The sequence below is a fragment of the Plectropomus leopardus genome, chromosome 8 (genome assembly GCF_026936395.1).
Source record: "Plectropomus leopardus strain MGB_pleo_1.0 chromosome 8, ASM2693639v1, whole genome shotgun sequence".
In the NCBI taxonomy this organism is placed as follows: Eukaryota; Metazoa; Chordata; class Actinopteri; order Perciformes; family Serranidae; genus Plectropomus; species Plectropomus leopardus.
Genome location: NC_142183.1, coordinates 3,223,697 through 3,239,095, shown reverse-complemented (window position 1 = coordinate 3,239,095; position 15,399 = coordinate 3,223,697). Strand labels below are relative to the sequence as shown.

Sequence of the window (15,399 nt, the reverse complement as noted above, 5' to 3'; positions counted from 1 at the left end):
CAATTCGATTGTTTTCGTCTTTTCTAGGTCACATGATGCTGTGAGGTCACATGATGCTGCGAGGTCACATGATGCTGTGAGGTCACATGACGCTGTGAGGTCACATGATGCTGTGTCTATGTGCTTGTCAGTAGGAACTGGCTCCCTCATGATGCAGCAGGAGCTACAAGAGCTGTTATTGCATCACATAACTCTGAGAAAGTTTTTAATCCACATTTCCTCTGTGAAATCGTGGACTATCAGCTCCCAGAAATCCCTCATACGTGGCCGCTCCCACGTATCAGGGGCTCGCCTTTCCATCATGGCTCTTTAACACGCCTACGTGGCCTTGAATTGGAAATAATGACGGCTAGTTTGGTGGCTGCAATAGAAATAAAGCTGCTGATGTTTTGAACATCCATCGCCATGGTTACTGGGATGTTATCACTCAATGGAAACGCAGTCATCTTGCAATTGCATTTCATTGATATTTTGACAATATTGCTAAAGTTTTGCGCAAATCTTTAATAGAAACCCGTCTTGTATGAGTCCGGACTCGCTGCCTGCCTCGTATCCAGAAATTAAACTCCAATTTTGGCCAATCAGGGATCAGTACCATTGTTGACAATTAAAGCGTCCAATAAGGAACTGCGTTACAGCCGATGGTGTGAAATGCAGGTCTCTGCTTGTAGATCGGTAACGGCGGCTCCCGCAGAAACAAGTGCTGCATCTCACATTAGTGAATGAAGTTATTGCAGAAAAGAGTCGATAACAACAGAACGAGAACAAGAGGACGCACTCCTGGAGTTTCTCAGAGGAAATGAAGTTTTTTTTAATTCTTCTGACTGGATTTTGAAAGTTTGATTTACTGTCCTGAAATCAAACTACTGTGCTCAGTGACACGTTTACAGTTTCTCTGAAATCATTCAATTAGATTTCTGATCCTGTAACCATGCATTTAATTAGTCAGTGGTGATAGATCTCCTAAATTACTTTTCAGAGAGTGATGTGAACTACAAATCTTTTTCAGTTTTAAAACAGAGTTTTCATTGGTGCAAAATGTCGTTTGTGTCTGAATATCTGTCGGGATTTGATATCAGTGTGAGTGAGGACAATGAACAGGTTGGTGTTTAGTTTTATTGAAGCCACACAGACGGTCAGTGCACATCTGCCCTGACAGATACTGCTGCTGCACCGCAGACACTCCCATCTACCGTGTGAATACGTGTGTGTGTGTGTGTGTGTGTGTGTGTGTGTGTGTGTGTGTGTGTGTGTGTGTGTGTGTGTGTGTGTGTGAGTCCAACATTATAACTTTGGCAAAACTTCAAAGACGTCATGATTCATCTCAGGTCAGGTCGCCCCGCGGCATCAAATAAGTTAAAAACAATAACATGACGAAACACGGTAACAAAACAATAAATTATAAACAGAAATGCTGAACTGTAAAACCAGATCATCAGCAGGTTAAACATGAAACTCTTCACGTTTCTTCAACAGCAGGTTAATACAGAATATCACAGGTACACTGGACTGTATGAACAAAACCTACAAGATTATGTTCGTGCTTCGCTCTCTGGCAATCTCTAATACTGACAGAGGTAACACACACACACACACACACACACACACACACACACACACACACACACACACACACACACACACACACACACACACACACGCACGCACGCACAATATCAAATGACAGGCGCTCTCATCAAACAGCCAACCTCGGTCTCCTGCTCCCTCTAGTGGTGGAAAGTTGAAATATGAGACCAAAATCTACAGTTAACATTCAAATTTCAGATTAAAAAAAAAGTAGATTTTAATGGAAAAATACACCCTTTACCTCTTAAACATAGTTATTCATCTGAGGCTCGTGGCTCTCAGTGTTTCTGAGGTTGTGGTAAAGTCATGAACTTACATTTTTACAGTATCTTCTTCTTCTTCTATCTTAGTAGTTTTCTTAAGAAATAAGAAAATACTTTCAAATAGATTCAAACTTCAGTGTGGCAAAATCACAGTTTTTTCCTTAACAAATTAAAACAGTGGATTAAATGCCGGACTATAATGTTTAAATGCCACCGTCTGTTTTTAACAACATTTAATGGCTGAATTGTTCCTTCAACCCTAAACTGATCTTTGAGGAGGTGAAAGCAGGTAAAATGTCGTCAGGTTGGGGGATTTTCTCTGCGTCTCCTTCCTCTCACTAACCTTGAGGACATTTGGTATTTTGGTCCATTAGCATCTCTCTCTCTCTCTCTTACACACACACACACACACACACACACACACACACACCCCCGCTGCGCCGCTCCGTCCTGACATTCAGACGAAGCTCCAGCTGAGCGCCTCCCTCCCTCTGCTTCACATCCTCAGCAGCTGATGCAGCACCGCTGGACAAAAGGCTCAATTTTATGCAAAACGTGTAACAAGACGTCCACTTTCAGAGACTTTCAGAGCCATGTTGGACAAAAGATCATAGGATTTAAATGTTGCTACTTTCTTGAAAATCTGGTCTGCAGTTACCGAAAGGCTCAATAACGACAATCACAGAACAACAGAGTCACTGACAGAGAGCCATCAACAAATGCTTCAAACACATCGAATCAATCACAGACATGGGAATAAAAGCAACGCGCAACTAAAAAGTTACAATTTCCCCAAAAAATAAGGGAAAAAAGGAAGCAAAAAGACCTCAACAAAGTGCTAATTTTTTCCTTTTTGTGATATAATTTTAGACACATAAGAGAATTACTCAATAATACTTAAATAGTTCTTAAAATATTATAAAATTGGGAAAAATGTCAAGAAAACCATAATTATAAAAAACAAACAAAAAATAACAAAATTAAATTTTAATTTTAGCACTCTCTTCAGGTCATTTTTCTGATGTTTTTACTTTTTTTTGGTTGTTTTCAGGTAATTTTCTGGCAACTTTTTACCAGTTTCATGCAAATTTTGGCCCCTTTCTTATAAAGTTACCCACTGCCTTTCTCTTGTGTTTTTGAGGTTTTGAAGGGTGAAACAGATAAGACAGACTTTTTGGGAAGGTTGCAGCGAGTAAAGAGTGTTGTTTTGTCCCACATTTTAAAACACGCTGACCTCAGAAGTTAACATGACACTGAAGTGGCAAATATTTGCACAACCGACAAAAACAACTTAAATCCGGCTGTAAATGTTTCCACAGTCCATCCAACTCGAAGAAACGCCACAGGGAAACGCGACCTGCATTAACTGAACAGTATCCATAGCAACAGGCATCATCAGGTGCCTGTGAATACAGAAGTAGGTCGCCTCGGTCCTTTCTATACTGCTGTATATCTGCGATTAAAACCTTTTCACGCCCAAAACCTCGAAGAGCAGTCGAGCTTCGCACTGTAATACGAACACAGAGAATGGAAAAGCACAACGGTGACACATCCGCTACAGATCTGCAGCCTTCTCTCTCTCTCTCTCTCACACTCACACACACGAGAAGAGCGAATTTAAAGCAGCGTAAAGGAGGCTGAGACAAAATCGACATTCAGACTAAAAGGAAAACTGACATTCCTCCTCACATCCTTCCCATTTCCCTCCAACTCTTTCACTTCTGCTCTTGTATGAAGTCCTTCCTGTATCTTTACATCCCCTCCTCTCCTCCTCCTCCTCCTCCTCTCCTCCTCCTCTCCTCTCCTCTCCTCTCGGCCCTGAAGACATTTTACATTTACATCACATTACACTGTCTGAGATGATGAGAGCTCTGTGTACCTGTCAGTCTTGATACAGAGCTGCTGCCACCTCCAGGTGAGGAGGAGGAGACCCTGCACACACACACAGACACACACAGACACACACACACACACAGACACACACACACACAGACACACACAGACACACACACACACACCTGTCAGCCTCATTTCATATCACACACGTGCACACACACTTTTCTGCCCTGCGTGTCCAAATATTGCAGTCAGCTCGCCAACACTCTGATGAGAACACGCAGTCTATCGTTCTGAAGTGTCCTTCTGTCCCGCCGAGGATCATGGGATGCCTCGTCTCACAGGGGTCAGCTGACCCTCGTTTCTCGCCTTCGCGACTTTTCTCGGCGTCGTCGCTGGTGCTTTGTAATAATGACCATAAAAGATTCGCAGTGCAACTTGAAGATCGTCCTTCAGCCGTCAGAGTTAAATTCCTCCTCGGTGCTCATGCCGGAGTTCCTTCCTGTTTTCCAGCGTGTCCAGTGTGTCCCATAATATCCTGCAGCGGCTGGCTGTCCGGCACGCCAACGGGAACGCCCACCAGGCCAGAAACGAAATCTTTGAAATGAATGAATTGTTGGGGGAGAGTCTTTACTACGGCACTCAGTACCTTCCAGATATCGACCGAAACGATCAGTACACACTCATTCAAAACGTCAGTTTAACGCGACGTGTGATTGGTCCGTGACTGCAGCTGCGGCCCACACAGTCTGCGCTGAGGTCCAGCCTTACGTTTATGACGAATTCGGCACTTCAGAGTACCAAGACAACGCCAAAACATTCAAATGTGCGGCTGCGTTACACGTGTGTGTGACCTTTTAGGCAGCTTCACTTCATTTGATCGGTATCAGTGGAACCAAAAAAGTGAAGTACTCATTAGTATCCGATCACTTTAAGGGTACAAGTATAGGTGCTGTTATTGTCATTTTTTAAAAAGATACTCATCCCTTTTCTTTATTGCATTTTGCTCTCATATACGGTCGTACTAGTTTCTCTGCCGTCTGTGTTTCGCTGACGTGGTGTAAATCACAAGTTTCATAACAATACGATGTTATATTGATTATTTGCTGATATCAGAAAGTCTGTGATCAACATGAAAGCACATCAGCAGATCTCTCAGTCTTGGTCTCGGCTGCTGACTGTCTCTGTTTGAATGTTTAGGAAGAAGGTGGTGATGCAGACGTGCCATGGAAATTTAAAAATAAAGGTTTACTTTAAAGATTATATGTGTCAGTGTTTTCACTTTGCACCTATAGGCAGGTTTCCATTAACCCTTAAACTACGCTAACTGAAATTGAGAATATAAAACATGCCTCACGGAAACACCTCAAACTGATTTTTTGCTTTCATAGATCACATGATGTGTAACACAGAGTCAAAGAATCTCTGCAAGAGCTGTTATTGCATCAAATAACTCCTCTGAATCCACAATCCCTCTGTGAAATCGTGGAAATCAGGGGCTCGCCTTTCCATCACGGCTCCATAACCCGCCTACATGGATTGGAAATAATGACGGCTAGTGCGGTGGCTGCAATAGAAATAAAGCTGCTGATGTTTTGAACTTCCATCGCCATGGTTACTGGGATGTTATCACCAGAGGAGAAGTCACACATCATCACTCAGTGGAAACACAGTCAGCTACGTGTGTTTTATCGACATTTTGAAAATATTGTTTAAGTTTTGCACAAATCTGTGATGGAAACCTGCTTACTGATATGAGATCATTGATCACTGATCAGATTGATGATCACACCTCTTCCGTCCACACACACACACACACACACACACACACACACACACACAGAGCAGCAGACAGACCGCTGAACGTTACCTGTGCCGCAGGATTAATCCAGTAACGGTGACTAGCAAAAAAAAAACAAACTTTTTTTGTCTATGACAGCTATTAATAAGCTGACCTTTATCCTTCATGTTTCATGTATGTTAGTGGAGTCAGTTTAAATGATAATATTGTGATGAAAACTGTGATTTATAACCCCGTTAAAATAACGTAGCACAGAGAGAGACTTTAAACAACATCACAGTGAGATATGGGTGTTTTAAAGCCCTCGTTTGTTGGTTTACAGCGCCGTAAGACTCGTGTCATCTCCACTTTGAACGGCACTATTTTGGTCTGAAAAGAGTCATTTTAAAATTCAGTGCAGAATTGGCCTCAGAGAAGGCAGATAAACACCAACTTATGAAGGTTTTGACTTTATTTGTCAGATAAAAGGTCTGAAGATAGAGGGTGTTACACGCTGCAGAGCCCAAATTTGAGATTTTAGGTTCTATAAATCAAACTGACGCGACTTGACTTGTACTTCGCTTTCTTTCTAATGTTTAAATTTTAATTTTAAAAGGAAATTAGCGTTACATTTAATTCATGACATTTAATTATTTCTGGATGTGCGTTTATATTATAAAAATAAATATTTTCTTTTTTCTTCACACTTTGAATTGTGTTTTATTTTTTTACTTCTTGTTTTTTATTAGATTAATGTTCACTGACTGTTTACTTTTTCTGCTCTTTGTTGTCATTTATCTTTGGTTGTCTTTTTCTATAAAATGTTAATTTAGGGATTTTTATTTGTTTATTTGTGTTTTCTTTTTTTAATTCTTCTGCTTTTATGCAGTTTATTTTAAATAACTGTGTGTAAACAAACTAAAACTAATTTGCACAGGAGGTAGGTTTAGGAAAAGTTCAGTAGAATTTAACGTTTTAGTTCGAACACTGTGGCCCTTAAACTGCATTTAACGGCGCTCGTGTTTAAAAACACTGATTCTGTTGCCGAAAATAAGAATAATTGATGGTCGCGATGTAAAATCAGGATATTGTGTGAGAGTGCGGTGCACCTTCATTAATAAATACTGCTGTGAGCCTTCGAGAGACAGTTTTGGAGACTCTCCCGTCATACGAGCTGCTGTTTTTTCTCCCCTGATATCAGAAGGGCGGATACGTGCCGAGTGGCCCCGCCCCCATGGGCATGATAGTGAGGTAGTTGGAGGGCACGTAGCCTCTCTGCCCACCTCTCGCCTCCACCAGACTCCACTCGGGGTTCCCTCGTTTGTCGTGGGGCTCCAGGACGCGAACTGGCTCGCCGGCCCGAATGGAAACTTCGTGGTTTCCTCTCGCCGTGAAATCGTACGCCGCCAGCACCTGGAAGAGAGGACGCAGAGTCAAACACAAGAGTAAGTCAGCCATGCCGGGTACTGTAGTGACGCAGAGTTCAAACAGACGACATGAGAGGAAAATGAGGAGATAACTTTGTTTTTCTGTGAGCTCACAGGTAACAGAGGAGGGAGAGTGTAACGTTCGGCAGGCCGGTATCAGAGAGCCCATCTCAGGCTCGGTTAAATCTACACTTTCACACTCACGTTTATCAGTTTAAGTTTGACATCATCAGCCTGAGCTCTGGTTTGAGTTGAATGAAAACGCTAGTATGTCACTGTATCGCGCATGTTGACGATGAGATATGAATATGCATATTCTTAGGCTGTAACATCGAGCACGTCGAGTTTTGATATGGACCCGCACGGTTCTGCTTTGGGACCTGGTTATCTTTTGATTGATGAGTCGTTAACATGGCGACCTCTTCATTAGGATGGAGGCGTAACAATGCACAGCTCCGCCCTGTCGCCCAAATATGGTCACTTTTGGCTCCAAAAACAAAAATGGTAAAAATGCAAAACTGGAGGCTTCAAAACATCAGAGCACTGTGGGTAGGTCCATTATTTTAAAGTCCATGGTACAAATATGAACACACACACACACACACACACACACACACACACACACACTAATACAACCACAAATCATTGTAATATTCTCTGAAAAGGTTGAGCCCAGTAGTTATGTCTTGACAAACCTTATCTCATCACCACACACACACACACACACACACACACACACACACACACACACACACACACACACACACACACACACACACACACAGAGTGAAGGCTTCCTAATGAGCCCTGTGTTGGTATGACAGAGAGCGGCGGCGGTGCTAATAGCGGAGTTTAGCCGGCTGCTCGGTGTCATTAACAAACTCTTCACCTCGACTCACCTCTCAGCTACGACATCAGCTCGGCCCTGACGCTCTACATTAATTAGCATTTAATTAGCATTTTGCCGGCAGAGACAAGCGGAAGAAAAAAAAAAAAAGAGTAAAGTGACCGTGGCGATCGGTGGCAGGGCGCTTCACGCTGCAGCTGTGTTTGTGATGGAGGCTATAAGTCGCCTCTCTGAGGTTATTTCGGTCTTGGCAAAATGCTCAGATACAAATCTGAGAAAAGACACTGTGTTAACCCTTTAATGTTTTCTCTCTCTGCTTCAGACACATTTGAAAAGTATCAAAACCTTTTTAACCCTATAAGCAAAGTGGTGTGATTTCTCCTCCTCCTATGCTCCCATTGTCTTCTTCCCATCATTTCGACAAAGATAAAGCCAATTTTCTGAGTTTTTAAAGGGTTAACTGAGACTGCCTGTGTGTCTACAGTAGCAAGAAAGGAATTCATTAATATTTATGTTACACTCTTTGCCACAGAGAAAGCTACAATCAAGATGCATTTTGCAGATTTTGAATGTTGCATCTACACTTTAAAGGTTGTTGGTGAAACATTATCTCTATTTTTCTAACAAAAGATGGGTGTAGTTTACAAAAACCTTAATTTCCTGCAGCGGAAAACAGCAGGCCTGCTGGTGTGTATGTTGTGTGTGTTGTGTCTGTTGTGTCTGTTGTGTGTGTTGTGTATGTTGTGTGTGTTGTGTCTGTTGTGTGTGTTGTGTATGTTGTGTATGTTGTGTGTACGAGCAGACTCAGGGTCATGAGGGATGGAATTAGGGAGGAACGGGTGTGAAAAACTGCCTCTATAAGGTCAGTGGAGCAATCACTCACTTTAACAGGCAGCATGGAGGCATATCTCTCACACACACACACACACACACACACACACACACACACACACACACACACACACACACACACACGGTTCCTAACGCACTTCTGCTTTCTTATCCAGTCACCTAAATCACCCTCTCTCCCATGTACACACACACACACATAAACCATCCCAAATTTACAAGCCACGACAGTCCCCTCTCACACTCACGTGTGTTGCAAATGTAAATCAATCTCACAACACGCACACACACACACACACACATGTGCACGCTCTATCTTAGCCTGCAGCGGTGCATAAATTAACTCTTAACCCTTTATACAGTAACCCACTTACAAGGTTAAGCAGCCAATTATGGACCTTTCCATTAATAACACACACACACACACACACACACACACACACACACACAAACACACAAACACACACAAACACACAAACACACACAAACACACACAAACACCAGCTCTTGGAGATATGGGTCCACACATGATTACACTCTGAGCTTAACGATATGAGGAAAATATGCGGTAACGATATTATATGGGATAGCTGAACAGCAGAGAGGTGGAACTGATTTAATATCTGTTTTCAGGCCGCGTTCATGTGTACGTTGGCGAATCTTAAAGCTTTTTTTATGTGTTCTGGCCGTTTTAGGTCACTGAAAACAAACCTTGTGTAAAACTCAGTCCTCAGTCAAGATTTCTGGCTGTAACTTTCGAGTGAGCACTGTTACCGTCTCATGAGATGGACTCATAACTGTATATAAAGACAGACAACGTGACAGCTGTTTGACCACAACAGTGAAGCCCAAACATCTCCATCGCCCCCTGGTGGCTGGCTGCAGTACAGGTCATAAACCCCGCCATCCTCCAAAGTAAAGGTCAAGGTGCATTTGAAATTAATATTTCTCAAAGCTGATTTCTGTCATTTTAGGTAGTTCTTATCACGCTGACGTTTGTTCAAGTGTTTGTTTTTATGACAATTTTGGTTTTAATTAGTAATTTGATGTTAAAAAAAAGGGGACCGAGGTCATGATTGACAGCTGTGTGTGCCAATCGGTATGCTTACGATCTATGGTGCTGCTTTCAGTTGGCTTTCTGGACATTGTTCCCTGGCTTTTAAAAAAGAAATTTTAAACTTACTAATTTCTTGCAATTTTTGTGATATTTCTTGTCAAGTTGCTCATTGTCTTATTTCTCCCCATGTTTTAAAAATAACTCTAAGCATTTTTCAAGGTTTTAAGATTTAAATACTACACAAAATGCATCAATACAAACAAAATAGTTACATTTTAAAGTCAAGTTTTCCACCAATTTAGAATAACACAAACATCCCTGAGTGCGACATCACAATCTTTCGCAGTGTTTTTGTCATGCTTGTTGACAGTTGACATCACAACACAAATTTAAAAATAAAAAATAAAAAAATAAAAATATTGTGCAGCCCTAACTAAGACATGGCAGCTGGATATGCACGGATTCACTAAAAAACACACACACACACACACACACACACACACTCAGACATGTGACAGATTGATGCCTCTGCAGCAGAACGCTGTCACATCGATCAGTCACAGCTTCAGCACACACCGACTCTGTAACGTGTTATTAATGAAATGAACACACACACTCGCAGTTTGGAGTCCGATGTCGGATAATTTAGCGTTTTGAGGTCGATGTCATGGGCGGGACAATTCTCATGCACGGCCGCTCAAATTTACGAGTCTATTTCACTAACGAGCCCACAAACACATGCTGATCGATGTTTTAGTTCAGAAAATATTAATGTTAAGATATTTCGTTTCACATTTCAATATTTGGGTGGTGCAGCTCCAACATGAACGATGCATCTTAATCATTAAGGAGCGTTAAGAAAGTTTTCATTTCAAAGATTCATGCAGCGCAGGAAGACTGTGTGTCGTGAGAGAGAAGTTTAAGGCCATCAGTCAATCACCTGGAAGCACGGCTGGCTCATGACCGTCAGAGTCCGGCTCTCCGGGGTGTAGGAGTGTCTCCTGACTCCCGTCATGCCGTCAGGCAGGGTCAGGTGTGGCGAAGGTGGCGGGTCGTCTGTTGGCGTGTGATAGCGAATCAGCTTTGAAGAAGGAGCGTACCCTCGCCTGCCTGCAGGAAGCATGCACAGATGAAGGAGGTGCTTTTAATGTTATTATACATAAGAGATGCAGCTGATGATTACTTCCAAACACTTCATTCATGCAGGAAATGCGAAACAGCAAATGTTCTCTGATTTTTGCTCGTATCCACGATTTGCTTTTGTTTTCAAAAAAACCCAAAAATCAGTAAAAACTGTCAAAAAAAGACTTGAAAATAGCTTTAAAAAAAATCACTGGAAAATCATCAAATATCTAAGGAAAACTTTCAAGGAATCTATCTTTATAATAACATAGTTAAAATTAGCCTACACAAAAAAATATATATTTTATTATAATTATTTGTATTTCTTTTTTTTTTTGCAAATTTCTGGTAATTTTCTTATAACTTTTGTATTATTTCCTCACTCATTTTTGGGTCATTTCTCGTTGCTTATTGCCTTCTTTCTATGTTTTTGAAAGAAATCAAGCCAAAATGCTCCGGTTTCAGTGAGTTTAAATTTTTGTTTAATTGCAGTAACACCAAACCCCCAGACGATGGCGCCACAGAGCTGCATTCAGGAAAAGCTGCAGCAGCGTTACACAATGATATCAGTAACCGCAGCTTCAGTCACTCCTGTGTTTCCAGCTACTGAATGTTTTCACCCCTGATATGAATAAAACATTGTGCATCATAGTTTTTACTCTCGAACTTAACAAAGACAGAGACAAAACAATAAAAATGACCCAGTTTGACCGAGCGGTAGGATGCTGGTTCTCACCTCCTGCGTCGACCAGCCATCGTCGTTTGTCTCCGCGGCTGTCGGCCTCGCTGATGATGGCCACCAGCTCCCCTTTGGTCAGGTTCAGGTCCAGGTCCCGGCTGCCCACCACCGTCACCATCACCTGGTAGATCTTTCCAGAACCGTGTTTGTCTGTGAGCTGCTTCAGACGGCGCTGAGAGGACGGACTCAGAGGCTGACCGGAAAATGAACAAATAAATACACATGAATGAAGAGTTCAATAATTTTAAAAAATGAATATTAATTAGATGTAAAAAGGTAAAAAGAGAAAGATAGGTGTGAATTAAAGGACTGTGTTAAATTATTTATTTAACTAGAACAGGGTTCCTTCTACTTAAGGAAATTAAATGAGAGTTTGATCATTTTTATTGACAATTAGAAGTCAAATTTAAGACCAATTTTACAGTAAAAAACAAAACAAAACATGGAGCGACATTCATTTCTTATTAGAGACACTTCTGCCTAAATATTTACATTAACATAATTACTTTTTGTTTAAAAGTTAGATGATCTTTAATTCTAGAGTGAAACACATGAAAAAAATCTCAAAAAGAGCTTGGTATTTTTTCATTTAACCCGAAGTGGAAAATGTGAATAAATGTTGTTGGTTCCTGTAACCTGATCTGTGTGACGTTTAATTTGGTAAAAAAAGTTGTTGTTTTTTTTTTTTTAAAGATTCATATATCCTCTCCAGTGTCTTGGGATTTTTACTATTTTGTGATTTTTATTTTTTTAATGGCAGTAAATACATTAATATCCCCTGTTTTTTAGTTTACATTTAAATCACTAGTTAACAAATACATTAGCATTTTTGATAATCATATATTTTCAAGACTTTTGAAAGGCTGATTTAAGGCCTTATTTATAGATAAATAAATGCAATGCCTTTAAATTAGGACTTTTTAAGGACTGGTGGAAACACTGCACTAGAAAATAAACAACCCTTGAATGCAGAAAGCCTTTATTCTGCAGATGTACTTCATTTAAATTAAAGAAGATTCTGCTGTTGGCCAATCAGAATCCAGTATTTTAAGGACCGCGCCTTCACATTTTAAATATTAAATACTGGCTGTTTTCCTGAATCACTAAACACATTTTTAAATAAACTAAAATGAACCATGTGAGAAGTTTAAGTCCCTCTCGGTATGACAGCTCAGCAAAAACATTAACCGTTTCCTGTCACTGAATAAGCGAACGTGCCGGGAAGTAATTAAGAAAGCTGCAGAACGAGACGAAGCACATTCAGAGTCTTTTCTCATCTATGACAGATTCATCGTGACACACGAATGACATAAAGCTGCAGGTATGAAACTCTGAGATGACTTGGCACATTCCTCAGCCTGTATCTATGTTTGACTGATCATCGCCTGTCAGAAGCTGTTTCAGTCGGCTCTGCTGTTATTATTAAACCTGAAACAGAAAGACGCGACGTGACGGAGAAACCTGCTCTGTCAGTGGGTTATTTGTGCAGCTGCCTGGCAGGTTTAAGGAATGTGACCCAGTTTGAGACCTCAGACTGATAGTCGTCGAGCGCGAAATACAGGCAGCAGGAACGTATATATTTACAATAAAGACATCTTATTTATTTAGCCAGAAATTTGATTACAAGAAACCAAAGCGGTAATTACTAATAATTATATAATTGATATAAACGATGAGAAGCAAAAAAACTGTTGTCAATAACTGTCCTCTCAACAAATACAACACTGAGCAGTAACAAGCTAATGTTAGTGTGCTGTTAACTGTGCACTCAGAATACCACTTTTTTGTTCTCCATTTATAGTGTACATATCTTTATTATTATTATTATTGTTATTTTATTTTATTCTGTGTTAAGCGCCTTACTTTGTACATATATTTGCATTATTTTGCCTTTTTAACAAATATTTTATTCAGTTGCTGCTCTCTTCTTTGCTGCTGCTCACAGGATTACTAAAGTATTTCTGTTCTATTCTGTTATAAGCAGGTTCAGTGTTGGAGTTTGTTTTGGATGTATTCGGTCATGACCTAAAGGTTCACACCTGTTGGTGGTGTGTGATGAAAAGTCAGAGGATAAACACATTTAGGATTTATCCACCGGTGACCATGAATAAAATATTAATTTTGCCAATGAAAATTTTGACGATAAAGGCTTGTTGAAGATGTTTTATTTCACTACTAAATTTAAAATACGTAAATTAAAAAAAAAAAAATTCTCAACAAAAAATGACGCTGAAATAGTTGGCTCTATTTCGGCGGTAAACACCAGCAGCCATCTCAAATCACGTTTTTTTTTTCTTTTTGACCGGCTGCGTTGAAGCAATGAACTTCCTCCATTAACATTTTGTTAAATTTAATAAAGCTGTGCTGGCTTACAGTAAACATCTGCTTGTAAGATTATATATGATGATTATGATGATTAATCTTAGCTCCGTATGAAGCAAATAACCATGATTTTGTCTCGCTCATGTTCCCCTCTTCTGCTTTAACGACACTTTTTATGCAATTTATACGCGGAAGGTCCAAAAAGTTGTTTCAGCTGGTTTGAGCGTCCCTGACTGCACTGTCTTTTAGAGGACGCATGTGACATTTTGTCCTTCACCTTAAGTGACATCTTCCTGTTTTGGAACCTGAGGTGTTTGTACTGAACAGGTGATTGCCGATTAAACAGCTCAAATTTCTTGTGCACCTGTTGTAGTCTGTAAAAAACAGCGATCAGGTGTCCAGTGACAGTCTGTTGTGCTGATTTGTTGTGCTGTTGTCTTTATGATATTGTTACTTTTCGGTCTGTTTTCACCGTGTCCGTCTGTTTTTGACCTTTAAAAATGGGCCTGGATTTCAGAGGGTTAATAAAGTAAAGTATGGATACACACGAGTTACTCCCTGATAAGTATTCTAGGTGACATCCCAAAAAAAGTCACTGTGACACGACATCTAATCAATCTAATAATCCATCTGTACCCACCTGGACGAAGGGCGCATTGAGGCTTTCCTCGACACTTCGACACAAAGTCTCCAGCCTCTTCGCACCTTCCAGCACCGCAGACTCCGCCCACTCCCAGAATGCACTGGGGTTAATAGAGCTGTGAGGGAGCTAGAAGAAGAAATTAAACCAAAAGCTTCAATTAATTTATCCTCGTTGGTTAGAGTACCTGAAGAAAAAATGCCAAAACGCTCATCAACATTAACGCGTCACGTGTATGAGATTACCTGCTGTGCGAAGCTCTGGAACAGCTGCTCCATGTCGGAGGCGAGATCTTTATGCAGACAGCTGAACGTCCCCAACATGCTCCAGATCATCTGCAGAGCCAAACCGTTGAACTGGGGGAGCTCATTGAGGAGCAAAGTGTTCATTGTCCTGTGAGGAGCAGAAAGCTTTACGTGTTAGTTTAACTCTGGACTGTAATCATGTAGATGTTTTAGATGTGAACATATAGACTGAGATCGTTCAGAGGGAGGAAGCTGTAAAAATAAAGACACTGACTATGTTTACATGCACAAAATATTGCTGTTTTTGCCTTTATTTTCAAAAATGTCTAAACTGTTTTCATGGCTAATGAAAATTAATATTCCACTAATACTACTGTTTAAATGCAGCCGTGCATACTCTGATAAATGTGCACTGACATGTTGTTTATCACAGACATGTAGCTATAGTTTTCTTTGCATTAAAATATGATTTTTTCAGTTTTCTGCTGGAGGCGGACTTGTTTGACTGTGCAAACACAGCCTCCCTCTTTCATTCTTTCAACCACCTTTTTGAAAAGGCTCCGCATTGCAACATTTGTACACATTAAAATAAACTGTTGAAATCATCTGAAACTCTTTCGAAATGGTCAGAGTAGGTGTGTTTCTCTTTACAACCAGAAATGTGGCTTTTCTGTTGAGCATGCAT

The 15,399-nt window shown here is 40.6% G+C and overlaps 1 protein-coding gene across 3 annotated transcripts in view; it reads right to left on the bottom strand.

Moving 5' to 3' along the window:
* Positions 1–1,096: 1,096 nt before the first annotated feature.
* The window catches only part of arhgef37 (Rho guanine nucleotide exchange factor 37), a 33,261-nt gene continuing 18,958 nt past the window's right edge, over positions 1,097–15,399 (bottom strand). For all 3 annotated transcript variants that reach the window (XM_042493493.2, XM_088080747.1, XM_042493494.2), the window contains 5 exons: positions 14,715–14,862; positions 14,470–14,598; positions 11,505–11,700; positions 10,587–10,756; positions 1,097–6,879 (listed from right to left, as the gene is read on the bottom strand). In XM_042493493.2, coding sequence (XP_042349427.2) covers positions 6,664–6,879; positions 10,587–10,756; positions 11,505–11,700; positions 14,470–14,598; positions 14,715–14,862 — 859 coding nt within the window. In that variant the 3' untranslated portion in view covers positions 1,097–6,663. The remainder of the gene's footprint in view (positions 6,880–10,586; positions 10,757–11,504; positions 11,701–14,469; positions 14,599–14,714; positions 14,863–15,399) is intronic.